The sequence below is a fragment of the Rhinoraja longicauda genome, chromosome 40 (genome assembly GCF_053455715.1).
Source record: "Rhinoraja longicauda isolate Sanriku21f chromosome 40, sRhiLon1.1, whole genome shotgun sequence".
NCBI classification, from domain to species: domain Eukaryota; kingdom Metazoa; phylum Chordata; class Chondrichthyes; order Rajiformes; family Arhynchobatidae; genus Rhinoraja; species Rhinoraja longicauda.
In genome coordinates this window covers 15104613-15117027 of record NC_135992.1, presented here as the reverse complement: position 1 = coordinate 15117027, position 12415 = coordinate 15104613, and the positions used below count along the sequence as shown (strand labels likewise).

Below are 12415 nucleotides of genomic sequence, written 5' to 3'. Positions count from 1 at the left end.
GTCCCATATTAGGCCCGGGAGGTGCTGTAGGCCCGGACAGTGTAGGCCTGGACAGTGTAGGCCCGGAGGTTGTACGCCCGGACGCTGTAGGCCTGGACAGTGTAGGCCCAGAGGCTGTACGCCTGGACGCTGTAGGCCCGGACAGTGTAGGCCCAGAGGCTGTACGCCTGGACGCTGTAGGCCTGGACAGTGTAGGCCCGGACAGTGTAGGCCCGGAGGCTGTACGCCCGGACGCTGTAGGCCCGGACAGTGTAGGCCCAGAGGCTGTACGCCTGGACGCTGTAGGCCCGGACAGTGTAGGCCCAGAGGCTGTACGCCTGGACGCTGTAGGCCCGGACAGTGTAGGCCCGGACAGTGTAGGCCCGGAGGCTGTACCCCTGGACGCTGTAGGCCCGGACAGTGTAGGCCCAGAGGCTGTACGCTTGGACGCTGTAGGCCCGGATGCTGTACGCCCGGACAGTGTAGACCCGGATGCTGTACGCCCGGACACTGTACGCCCGGACAGTGTAGGCCCGGATGCTGTACACCCGGACACTGTACGCTCAGACACTGTAGGCCCGGACAGTGTAGGCCCGGAGGCCTGTTAGCGCTGCCTAACAGAGGTTGCGTAGCGACCCGCCTGCCGGCCCGGGCGGCCGCCATTGGTGGAGCGGGAGCACGTGGCCGCTGGCTGTGTGATGTCACGTGAGACGCGGGGCGGTGATGTATTTGGGAGTGAGATAGTTGGCAACCCTAAGGCCGGCCCACACCATGTAGGCCCTGCCTGCACACAGCAGCCGTGATAAAAATCAATAAAGAAATGATCCTGAAGACGGAAACGTGGTCTCTGCTTTTTTTTTTCTAATTGCAAGATTTAATAGTGTTTTATTGTTATTTTATTGTCCTACGCGACCAAATGGATCAGTTGGGCCCAAACCTCTCCTCCCCCCCCCCTCCTCTCTCCTCCCTCCCCTTCCCCTTCCCCTCCCCCCACTCCACCCCCCTCATCCTCCCTCCCTCCCTCCCTCCCTACCACCCTTTCCCTCCACCCCTCCCTCTCTCCCTCCCCCATTCCTCCCTAGGAGATAGATTTAAACTTTAAAATGTGAATAACTTTCAAAACATAACACCGGTTTCAATGAAACGTCTTCCATTAGCACCAAAGGGACGTCGGTGAGCAAGGTGGCCTAAAAATGTCGCGCTGTCGTGTACCGTTTTGGTTGTAGTTCAGAAACAAACGAGAGTTTTAGTATCTAGAAGATAACCGCTGTGCCATCTGTTAGTCTTCGGGTCTGAAGAAGGGTCTCGACCCGAGACGTCACCCATTCCTTCTCTCCCGAGATGCTGCCTGACCCGCTGAGTTACTCCAGCATTCTGTGTCTACCTTCGAATTTAACCAGCATCTGCAGTTATATTGGCTACACGTGGAAGAATGACACTCGGGAGAACACAGGGAGCTCTAGGAGGTACAGCACATCGGGTTTATTCAAGGTTCTTCGTTAGACTATGCACAACACACACACACACACACACACACACATGATGAAATACATTGCACGTATTTACATTTATGTGAGATTAAATAGGTTTAGAGGGGAAAGGATGGGACTGAATGTAAATCGCAGGGAACAGAACAAACATCCCTCATTCCTTGGTTGAGGAACAACTTGAGGCCGTTGCAAAGTCAGACTTTGGGCAAGACGACGAGAGGATTAATCCTGCGCACTTTGTTGTTTAGACTTTGTTCAACTCTACCTGTGTTCCTGGCATTCACCACCCTCTGTGTAAAAATACTTGCATCAAAAATAAATGCTTCTCCTTTAAACTTTACCTCGATTCATAGGGTGGGGACAAAGGCCCTTCGGCCCAACTTGCCCACACTGTCCAACATGTCCCAGCTACACTAGTCCCACCAGCCTGCCTTTGCCTCATGTCCCTCCAAACCTGTCCCATCCATGTACCTGTCTAACTGTTTCTTAAACGTTGAGGACAGTCCCAGCCTCAACTACCTCCTCTGGCGGCTCGTTCCATACACCCACCACCCTCTGTGTGGAAAAGTTACCCCTCAGATTCCTGTTAAATCTTTTCCCCTTCACTTTAAACTTATGAGGTTGCTTCTCTCTCACCTTAAACCTGTGCCCTCTAGTCTTTGACATTCACACCTTGGGAGAAAAAGATTCTGACTGTCTACCCTATCTATGCCTCTCATAATTTTATATAGTTCCATCAAGACCCAACCCCATTCCACAGTACCCATGATAGAGTGGCTGGCAACTATGGACTATGATAGACCCATGACTGGTGCATTCACCGTAAGATCATAAGTGATAGGGGTAGAATTAGGCCATTCGGCCCATCAAGTCTACTCCACCATTCAATCATGGCTGACCCCATTCCTAACACTCCCTCCCAACCCCATTCTCCTGCCTTCTCCCCATAACCTCTGACACCCGCACTAATCAAGAATCTATCTATCTCTGCCTTAAAGTATCTACTGACTTGGCCTCCACAGCCTTCTGTGGCAATGAAGTCCACAGATTCACCACCCTCTGACTAAAGAAATTCCTCCTCATCTCCTTCCTAAAGGAACGTCCTTTAATTCTGAGGCTGTGCCCTCTGGTCCTGGACTCTCCCACTAGTGGAAACATCCTCACCACATCCACTCTATCCAGGCCGCTCACTATTCGGTAAGTTTCGATGAGGTCCCCCCCTCATCCTTCTAAGCTCCAGCGAGTACAGGGCCCAGTGCCCACAAACGCTCATCATCCTCCAGGAATGAAGTCTCGGACCACACGGTTTACCATCTGACTGGGCTACCTGGAACCTGCCGTCTGTCTTGTGCAAGCGCCAAAGTGTGGAGTCTTTGGAAACAAAACTTACTTCTGAACAACATTGATCAAAATATGTACATAACCCCCCCCCCCCCCCCCCTCTCCCCCCAACACCCTACATCGATGACACAATTGGCTAACTTGTATATATACACTATTTCATGATCACTTGCTCCAGATGCCAACTTCTCAACATCGGCGAGACCAAGCGTAGGCTCGGCAATCGTTTCGCTCAACAACTTCGCTCAGTCTGCCTTAACCAACCTGATCTCCCGGTGGCTCAGCACTTCAACTCCCCCTCCCACTCCCAGTCTGACCTTTCTGTCATGGGCCTCCTCCAGTGCCATAGTGAGGCCCACCGCAAATTGGAGGAACAGCACCTCATATTTCACCTGGGCAGCTTGCAGCCCGGCGGTATGAACATCGACTTCTCCAACTTTAGATAGTTCCTCTGTCCCTCTCTTCCCCTCCTCCTTCCCAGTTCTCCCTCTATCTTCCTGTCTCCACCTATATCCTTCCTTTGTCCCGCCCCCCTGACATCAGTCTGAAGAAGGGTCTCGACCCGAAACGTCACCCATTCCTTCTCTCCTAAATGCTGCCTGACCCGCTGAGTTACTCCAGCATTTTGTGTTAACTGCGGTAGTTTCGATCGGTGTGCTCTTTTTCCGGGTGTGTGGAATCTTTCGGACACTTCCACCTCCCTCCACTAAGGTGCCACTCCCCTTCCACTCTGTCCTGTAACCTCTGCACCTCTACAGTGTAAGTACGTACTCTAAAGCGCGCACGTGCGCACGCACACGCACACGCACACGCACACGCACACGCACACGCACACGCACACGCACACGCACACGCACACGCACACACACACCTGGAGTGACCCAGCGGGACAGGCAGCATCTCTGGAGAGAAGGAACGGGTGATTCTTCAGTCAGTCCGAAGAAGGGTCTCGACCCGAAACGTCACCCATTCCTTCTCTCCAGAGATGCTGCCCGTCCCGCTGAGTTACTGACGCTTTTTGTGTTTAAACCAGCATCTGCAGTTCCTTCCTACTCGAAAGCTCGCCATCTCTGCGTGGCATGTAACATCCCCCCCCCACCACCACCTCCTCCTCTCACCCCCGACCAAACACTTCCAACAACAAAAAAAAGACACAAAGTGCTGGAGTAACTGGGCGGGCCAGGCAGCATCTTTGGAGATCGTGGATAGGTGACGTTTCAGGTCGGGACTTCAGTCAGAAGAAGGGTCTTCTATGCACGTTCTCCATAGTTGTTGAGTTGTTGAGTTCCTCCAGCATCTAAGGTGTTCTGCTCAAGTTTCTGGAGTCTTTAAACTACCCTAAAGTGGTTAAGAACCATGAACACTGACTGGGTGACCATCTAACATGCAGTTGGTTGTAACGGAGAATTGGGTCGCTATCTATGACCAGGGGTTAATTCAGCAGCTCGTTACGAAGGGGAAAAGAAGACTTCGATCGGTCCCACGGTCTGCGGGCACCATTATCCCTCTCCTCCATTCCTGTCTCCTCCATCCCCCCCTTCCGCCCGCTCCACGTCGCAGTTGGCCAACGTTTCATCGCTGTTCTTCATCTGGTGGTCGTCTTCCACGCTCCCCCCGTCCTTGGTGTCGAGGATCTGCTGGGAGGTGTCACAGGGCAGCAGTTGGTTACCAGGGTCTGGACCATCCTCAGTGAGATCAGGACTATCTGAACCAAGGGCGTGTTGTAGATTATAGGCAATAGACAATAGGTGCAGGAGGAGGCCATTCGGCCCTTCGAGCCAGCACCGCCATTCAATGTGATCATGGCTGACCATTCTCAATCAGTACCCCGTTCCTGCCTTCTCCCCCGTACCCCCTGACTCCGCTATCCTTAAGAACTCTATCTAGCTCTCTCTTGAATGCATTCAGAGAATTGGCCTCCACTGCCTTCTGAGGCAGTGAATTCCACAGATTCACAACTCTCTGACTGAAAAAGTTTTTCCTCATCTCCGTTCTAAATGGCCGACCCCTTATTCTTAAACTGTGTGGCCCCTGGTTCTGGACTCCCCCAACATTGGGAACATGTTTCCTGCCTCTAACGTGTCCAACCCCTTAATAATCTTATACGTTTCGATAAGATCCCCTCTCATCCTTCTAAATTCCAGTGTGTACAAGCCTAGTCGCTCCAGTCTTTCAACATATTACCTCTGCGATTGGCCTCTACGATTTCACTGTCACTCCCTCAAGCGCAAGATGCCACTGAGTGTACGACTCTCCCACCCTAAAATGTGCAAGGGCATCTTTCCTGGGCAGCACGTTGGCACAGTGGTAGAGTAACCATCTTTCCTGGGCAGCACGTTGGCACAGTGGTAGAGTAACCATCTTTCCTGGGCAGCACGGTGGCACAGCGGTAGAGTAACCATCTTTCATGGGCAGCAAGGTGGCACAGTGGTAGAGTACCCGTTTAAATGTTTCTTGAGGGATTGAAATGCGTTTTTTTTTTAATCCAATCTGGCTCCTGATACACAGTGAGGTTGGTTAATATTATCCCCCTCTGTAACGGTCAAGCAAGTTATTCAGTGGGTGAATGGAAACGAGAAACTACAGTCCCTTGTTCATATACAATAGGGCACACTTGCTGCCTCACAGCGCCAGAGACCCGGGTTCGATCCCGACTACGGGCGCTGTCTGTACGGAGTTTGTACGTTCTCCCCGTGACCTGCGTGGGTTTTCACCAGGTGCAAAGAGGTCCTTCTACAGTTGTACCGGGCCCTGGTGAGACCGCACCTGGAGTACTGTGTGCAGTTTTGGTCTCCAAATTTGAGGAAGGATATTCTTGCTATGGAGGGCGTGCAGCGTAGGTTCACTAGGTTAATTCCCAGAATGGCGGGACTGTCGTATGTTGAAAGGCTGGAGCGATTGGGCTTGTATACACTGGAATTTAGAGGGATGAGGGGGGATCTTATTGAAACATATAAGATAATTAGGGGATTGGACACATTAGAGGCAGGAAACATGTTCCCAATGTTGGGGGAGTCCAGAACAAGGGGCCACAGTTTAAGAATAAGGGGTAGGCCATTTAGAACGGAGATGAGGAAGAACTTTTTCAGTCAGAGAGTGGTGAAGGTGTGGAATTTTCTGCCTCAGAAGGCAGTGGAGGCCAGTTCGTTGGATGCTTTCAAGAGAGAGCTGGATAGAGCTCTTAAGGATAGCGGAGTGAGGGGGTATGGGGAGAAGGCAGGAACGGGGTACTGATTGAGAGTGATCAACCATGATCGCATTGAATGGCGGTGCTGGCTCGAAGGGCTGAATGGCCTACTCCTGCACCTATTGTCTATTGCTATTGTCTATTGTCTATTGTGCTCCGGTTTCCTCCCACACTCCAAAGACGTGCAGGTCTGTCGGTTAATTGGCCTGCGTAAAATTGTAAATTGTCCCCAGTGTGTGTCGGATAGAACTAGTGTTGGGGTGATCGTGGGTCGGCACGGACCCTGTGGGCCGAAGGGTCGAAGCAAAGCTTGTGATCTACGACACGGCACAATAATTTAACTGCATCACAGAAGGACTTGAATGTTGCCAGGACTCGAAGGCCTGAGCTCCAGGGAGAGGTTGGGCAGCCTAGGACTTTATTTCTTAGAGTGTCGGAGACTGAGGGGAGATCTTAGAGAGGTGTATAAAATCAGGAGGGGAACAGGTCGAGTGAATGCCTTTCCCAAATGTGGGAATCAAGAACTAGAGGATGTACGTTTAAGGTGAGAGGGGGGAAAGATTTCATAGGAACCAGAGGGACAATTTTTTTCAGACAGAGGGTGGTGGGTGTATGGAATGAGCTGCCAGAGGAGGTAGTTGAGGCTGGGACTATCTCATTTAAAAGATATTTGCACGGGTACATGGATAGGACAGGTTTAGAAGGAAGTGGGCCAAGCGCAGGCAAGTGGGACCAATGTAGATGGGACATGTTTGGTCGGAGTGGGCAAGTTGGGCCAAAGGGCCTGTTTCCACACTTTATAACTGAGTCTCTAACAGTCCGGAGAAGGGTCCCGACCCGAAACATCAAGTGGATGAGGGGTGATCTTATAGAGGTGTATAAAATCATGAGTGGAATAGATCGGGTAGATTCCAGAGTAGCTGAATCGAAGACCAGAGGACATAGGTTTATTGTGAGGGGGAGAAAAGATTTAATAGGAACCTAACTTTAGCCAGAGGGCGTTAAATCAATGGAACTCATTGTGTTCAGTTCTGGGCACCATGTTATAGGAAAGATATTGTCAAGCTTGAAAGGGTTCAGAGAAGATTTACGAGGATGTTGCCAGGACCAGAGGGTCTGAGCTACAGGGAGAGGTTGAGCAGGCTGGGTCTCTATTCCTTGGAGCGCAGGAGGATGAGGGGTGATGTAAAAGAGATGTATAAAATCATGAGAGGCAGAATCTCTTGCCCAGAATAGGGGAATCGAGGAGCAGAGGACATAGGTTAAAGGTGAAGGGGAAAAGATTTAATGGGAATCGGAGTAGAAACTTTTTCACACAAAGGGTGGTGGGTGTGTGGAACGAGCTGCCGGAGGAGGTAGTTGAGGCAATGACTATGCCAACATTTAAGAAGCGGTTAGACAGGTACATTAGACAGGACAGGTTTGGAGGGATGTGGGTCAAACGCGGGCAGGTGGGACTAGTGTAGCTGGGACATGTTTGGTCGGCAAGGGAAAGTTGGGCCGAAGGGCCTGTTTCCACGCTGTGTGGCCCTGTGATTTAGTGCAAAGCATGTATGACTTCTGAGGAACACAGAGCGATATCCGTGGTGTTTGGTTTAGTTTGGTTCTAGAGGGGGGTTGTGGTGGGTGGGAGGGGGGAGGTGGAGGGGGGGAGGGGGGGAGGGGTAGGGGGGGAGGGGGAGGGGGAGGGGGGAGGGGGGAGGGGTAGGGGGAGGTGGGAGGGGAGGGGGGGAGGGGGGAGGTCACCAAAGTGGGAACATCACCTGGTAATCCTCGGTGGGCACGGAGTTATATCCGGAGTAGGGCAGTGGCGCTTTGATCTCCATCTCGTAGACGGTGGGCCGGTCGAGCGAGGGCCTGGTCTTGGTCATCTCCAGGTGGTTGTGGGCAGCCTGCTGGGCATCGATGGCGGCCAGCTCGCCCGCGGACAGATGGTGGACTATCCCCGCGCCGAACGAGTCGCCGATCACGTTGACCGAGGTCCTCATGCGGTCCCTACAAGGGCAAGGAGCAAGCTGCCAGCGATCCCGGAGAATGGGACTCTACATGGCTGCACCCATCTCCCACCAGTGACAGTAATGCCCCACCATCGGCCTTTGCCTTGCACTAGACAATAGACAATAGACAATAGGTGCAGGAGGAGGCCATTCGGCCCTTCGAGCCAGCACCGCCATTCAATGTGATCATGGCTGATCATTCTCAATCAGTACCCCGTTCCTGCCTTCTCCCCATACCCCCTGACTCCGCTATCCTTAAGAGCTCTATCTAACTCTCTCTTGAATGCATTCAGAGAATTGGCCTCCACTGCCTTCTGAGGCAGAGAATTCCACAGATTTACAACTCTCTGACTGAAAAAGTTTTTCCTCATCTCTGTTCTAAATGGCCTACCCCTTATTCTTAAACTGTGGCCCCTGGTTCTGGACTCCCCCAACATTGGGAACATGTTTCCTGCCTCTAACGTGTCCAACCCCTTAATAATCTTATATGTTTCAATAAGATTCCCTCTCATCCTAAATTCCAGTGTATACAAGCCCAGTCGCTCCAGTCTTTCAACATATGACAGTCCCGCCATTCCGGGAATTAACCTAGTAAACCTACGTTGCACGCCCTCAATAGCAAGAATATCCTTCCTCAAATTTGGAGACCAAAACTGCACACAGTACTCCAGGTGCGGTCTCACTAGGGCCCTGTACAACTGTAGAAGGACCTCTTTGCTCCTATATTCAACTCCTCTTGTTATGAAGGCCAACATTCCATTGGCTTTCTTCACTGCCTGCTGTACCTGCATGCTTCCTTACTCATTCCCTTTCTCCTGTATCTCCACACTGTGGACGGCTCGATTGCAATCACCCGTTGCCCATTCACATGACCGGTTAGCACGCAACAAAAACTGAGGTGAGAAGAAACTTTTTTCACCCAGAGAGTTGTGAATTTGTGGAATTCTCTGCCACAGAGGGCAATGGAGGCCGATTCACTGGATGGATTTAAGAGAGAGTTAGATAGAGCTCTAGGGGCTAGTGGAATCAAGGGATATGGGGAGAAGGCAGGCACGGGTTACTGATTGTGGATGATCAGCCATGATCACAATGAGGGGCGGTAAACCGGCTGGCTCGAAGGGCCAAATGGCCTCCTCCTGCACCTATTGTCTATGTTGCTATGTTTCTAAAATGCTTTTTGCTACAACTCGGTGCACGTGACAATAATAAACTCAAGACAAGTAATGGCCTAGAAAGCACACCAACACCTCTATTTCCCAAGAAGGCTGAAGGCTTTTGGCACGTTCCCCAACAACTCTCCCCAACTTCTACAGATGCGCCACAGAAAGCATTTTATCGGGATGCATCACAGCACGGTTTGGGAACAGCTCCATCAGAGACCAGCGAGAAATCGCAGAGAGTTGTGGACGCAGCCCAGACCATCACACACACAAACCAACCTCCCTCCCACCGACTCCATCTACACCTCACGCTGCCTCGGCAAGGCCAGCAGCATCATCAAGGACCAGTCTCACCCCCGGCCACTCCCTCTCCTCCCCTCTCCATCGGGGCAAGAGGTACAGAAGTGTGTAAACGCACAGCTCCGGATTCAGGGACAGTTCCTTCCCGGCTGTTATCGGGCAACTGAACCGTCCCACCACAACCAGAGAGCAGTGCTGAACTACTATCTACCTCATTGGTGACCCTCGGACTATCCTTGATGGGACTTTTACTGGACTTTACCTTACACTAAACATTATTCCCTTTATCATGTATCTGTTCACTGTGGACGGCTCGATTGTAATCGCGTATTGTCTTTCCGCTGACTGGTCAGCTCGCAACAAAAGCTTTTCACTGTACCTCGGTACACGTGACAATAAACTGGACTGAACTGAAACTAAACCTCTCCCCACCCTCCAACACATGTCCCCACACCCCACCCTCACTCTCCAAGAACCTCCAGCCCCTCCCCACTCCCACCACCCTTGTCCACTCCCCCTAACTCCACCTCCCTCCCCAATCCCCTTCCTTGATACTGTCCCCCGCTCCTCTTGGTCCAACCACACTTCCTTGGATCTCCCCCCCCCCCCCCCCCCCCCCACTCCCCCACTCCATCGTCCTCTCTCCCCACCTTCTCCCCTCCCCCCCGGTCCACTCACCCCCCTTCCGCCCCTTCCCCCCACATCCTCGGCTTGCCCTGACACCCCCCCCCCCCATTCCCCAGTCCACTCCCCCCCCCCCCCCCCACTCACAGCAGCCAGTCGACGGCCACCAGGAGACTGATGTCGTGTGTGGGCAGCCCCACGGCCGTGAGGATCAGCAGCATGGTGACCAGCCCCGCGCTGGGAATACTAGCCGCTCCCACACTGGCCAGAGTGGCCGTCAGACTGGGGAGAGAGAACAACATGGGGTCAGCATCACCCCTCACACCCACTCACTCACGCCCCCACTCACCCCCCCCCCCCCTCACCCCCCTCACCCACACTGGCCAGAGTGGCCGTCAGGCTGGGGAGAGAGAACAACATGGGGTCAGCACCACCCTCACTCAAACCCCCCACTCACCCACCCTCACCCCCACCCACCCAAACCCCCCACCCCCACCCCCACCCCCCTCACCCACACTGGCCAGAGTGGCCGTCAGACTGGGGAGAGACAACAACACCGGGTTAGCATCACCCCTCACTCAAACCCCCCACTCGCCCACACTCACTCATCCACGCTCACCCCCACACCCACTCACTGTGGTGTGTGTGTGTGTGTGTCTGTGTGGCGTGGTGTGTGTGTGTGTGGTGTGTGTGTGTGTGTGTGTGGCGTGGTGTGTGTGTGTGGGTGGTGTGTGTGTGTGTGTGTGTGTGTGTGTGTGTGTGTGTGTGTGTGTGTGTGTGTGTGTGTGTGTGTGTGGCGTGGTGTGTGTGTGTGTGTGTGTGTGTGTGTGGCGTGGTGTGTGTGTGTGTGTGTGTGTGTGGCGTGGTGTGTGTGTGTGTGTGTGTGGCGTGGTGTGTGTGTGTGTGGGTGGTGTGGTGTGGTGTGTGTGTGTGTGGCGTGGTGTGTGTGTGGGTGGTGTGGTGTGGTGTGTGAGTGTGTGTGTGTGTGTGTGTGTGTGTGTGTGTGTGTGTGTGTGTGTGTGTGTGTGTGTGTGTGTGTGTGGCGTGGTGTGTGTGTGTGTGTGTATGTGTGTGTGTGTGTGTGTGTGTGGCGTGGTGTGTGTGTGTGTGTGTGTGTGTGTGTGTGTGTGTGTGTGTGTGTGTGTGTGTGTGTGTGTGTGTGTGTGTGTGTGTGTGTGTGTGTGTGTGTGTGTGGCGTGCGTGCGTGTGTGTGTGTGTGTGTGTGTGTGTGTGTGTGTGTGTGTGTGTGTGGCGTGGTGTGTGTGTGTGTGTGTGTGTGTGTGTGTGTGTGTGTGCGTGGCGTTGCGTGTGTGTGTGTGTGTGTGTGTGTGTGTGTGCGTGCGTGGCGTTGCGTGGGTGTGCGTGCGTGTGTGTGTGTGTGTGTGTGTGTGTGTGTATATGTGAGGCCACTCACCTGACCGTGACCACCTGTCCCGGGTCCAGGTCGATGCCGTTCAACTGAGCGATGAAGATGGCGGCCACTGCCTCGTAGAGCGCCGTGCCGTCCATGTTGATAGTGGCCCCGATGGGCAGCACGAAGCGGGTCACGCGACGGTCAATGTGCAGGTTCTCCTCCAGGCAACGGAACGTGACGGGCAGAGTGCCCGCACTGGCACGGGGAGGGAGGGGGGAGAGGGGGGAGAGAGGGGGGAGATAGGGGAGATGGGGAGGAGAGAGGAGAGAGGAGAGAGATGGAGAGAGAGAGAGAGGAGAGTAGGAGAGAGAGAGGAGTGGGGGAGGAGAGGAGAGAGAGAGGAGGAGAGATGGGGAGAGGAGAGGAGTGGGGGAGGAGAGGAGAGAGAGAGGAGAGAGAGGAGGAGAGATGGGGAGAGAGGAGAGGAGAGAGGAGAGGGTAGAGGGGGGAGATGGAGAGAGAGAGAGGAGAGTAGGAGAGAGAGAGGAGAGGGGGAGGAGAGGAGAGGAGGAGAGAGGCACTGAGAAAGCTATATACCCACTATTGATGTTCATGATGAGGATTCTGACTAAAGACTCACCACCATCGAACATATGGAATGATTTGACTGGGTAGCATGCAAAACAAAGTCTTTCACCGTACGTTGAAACACGTAACAAATAATTAAATAGATCAAAATAATTTATAGCGTAACAAATAATTAAATAGATCAAATAATTTATAGCCCCCCCTCTCCCCAATCTTAGCTCATCCCCAATCCTCTCCACTCATCACTTTAACTTCACGTTTCATGTATCTTCATGTGTTTTATGACTGTTGGCAGATCGACTTCCCCCCTGGGATAAATAACGTTCTATCGTATCGTATCATAGAAACACAGACAATAGGTGCAGGAGGAGGCCATTCGGCCCTTCGAGCCAGCA

The 12415-nt window shown here is 53.0% G+C and overlaps 1 protein-coding gene across 1 annotated transcript in view; it reads right to left on the bottom strand.

The window, feature by feature from the left end:
• Window positions 1–4309: 4309 nt before the first annotated feature.
• Window positions 4310–12415, bottom strand: part of LOC144611415 (excitatory amino acid transporter 2-like) — a 9332-nt gene continuing 1226 nt past the window's right edge. The window contains exons 2-5 of the mRNA XM_078430487.1: window positions 11493–11687; window positions 10226–10360; window positions 7761–7992; window positions 4310–4444 (exon numbers count right to left, since the gene is read on the bottom strand). Of these exons, the coding sequence (XP_078286613.1) occupies window positions 4310–4444; window positions 7761–7992; window positions 10226–10360; window positions 11493–11687 (697 nt within the window). The remainder of the gene's footprint in view (window positions 4445–7760; window positions 7993–10225; window positions 10361–11492; window positions 11688–12415) is intronic.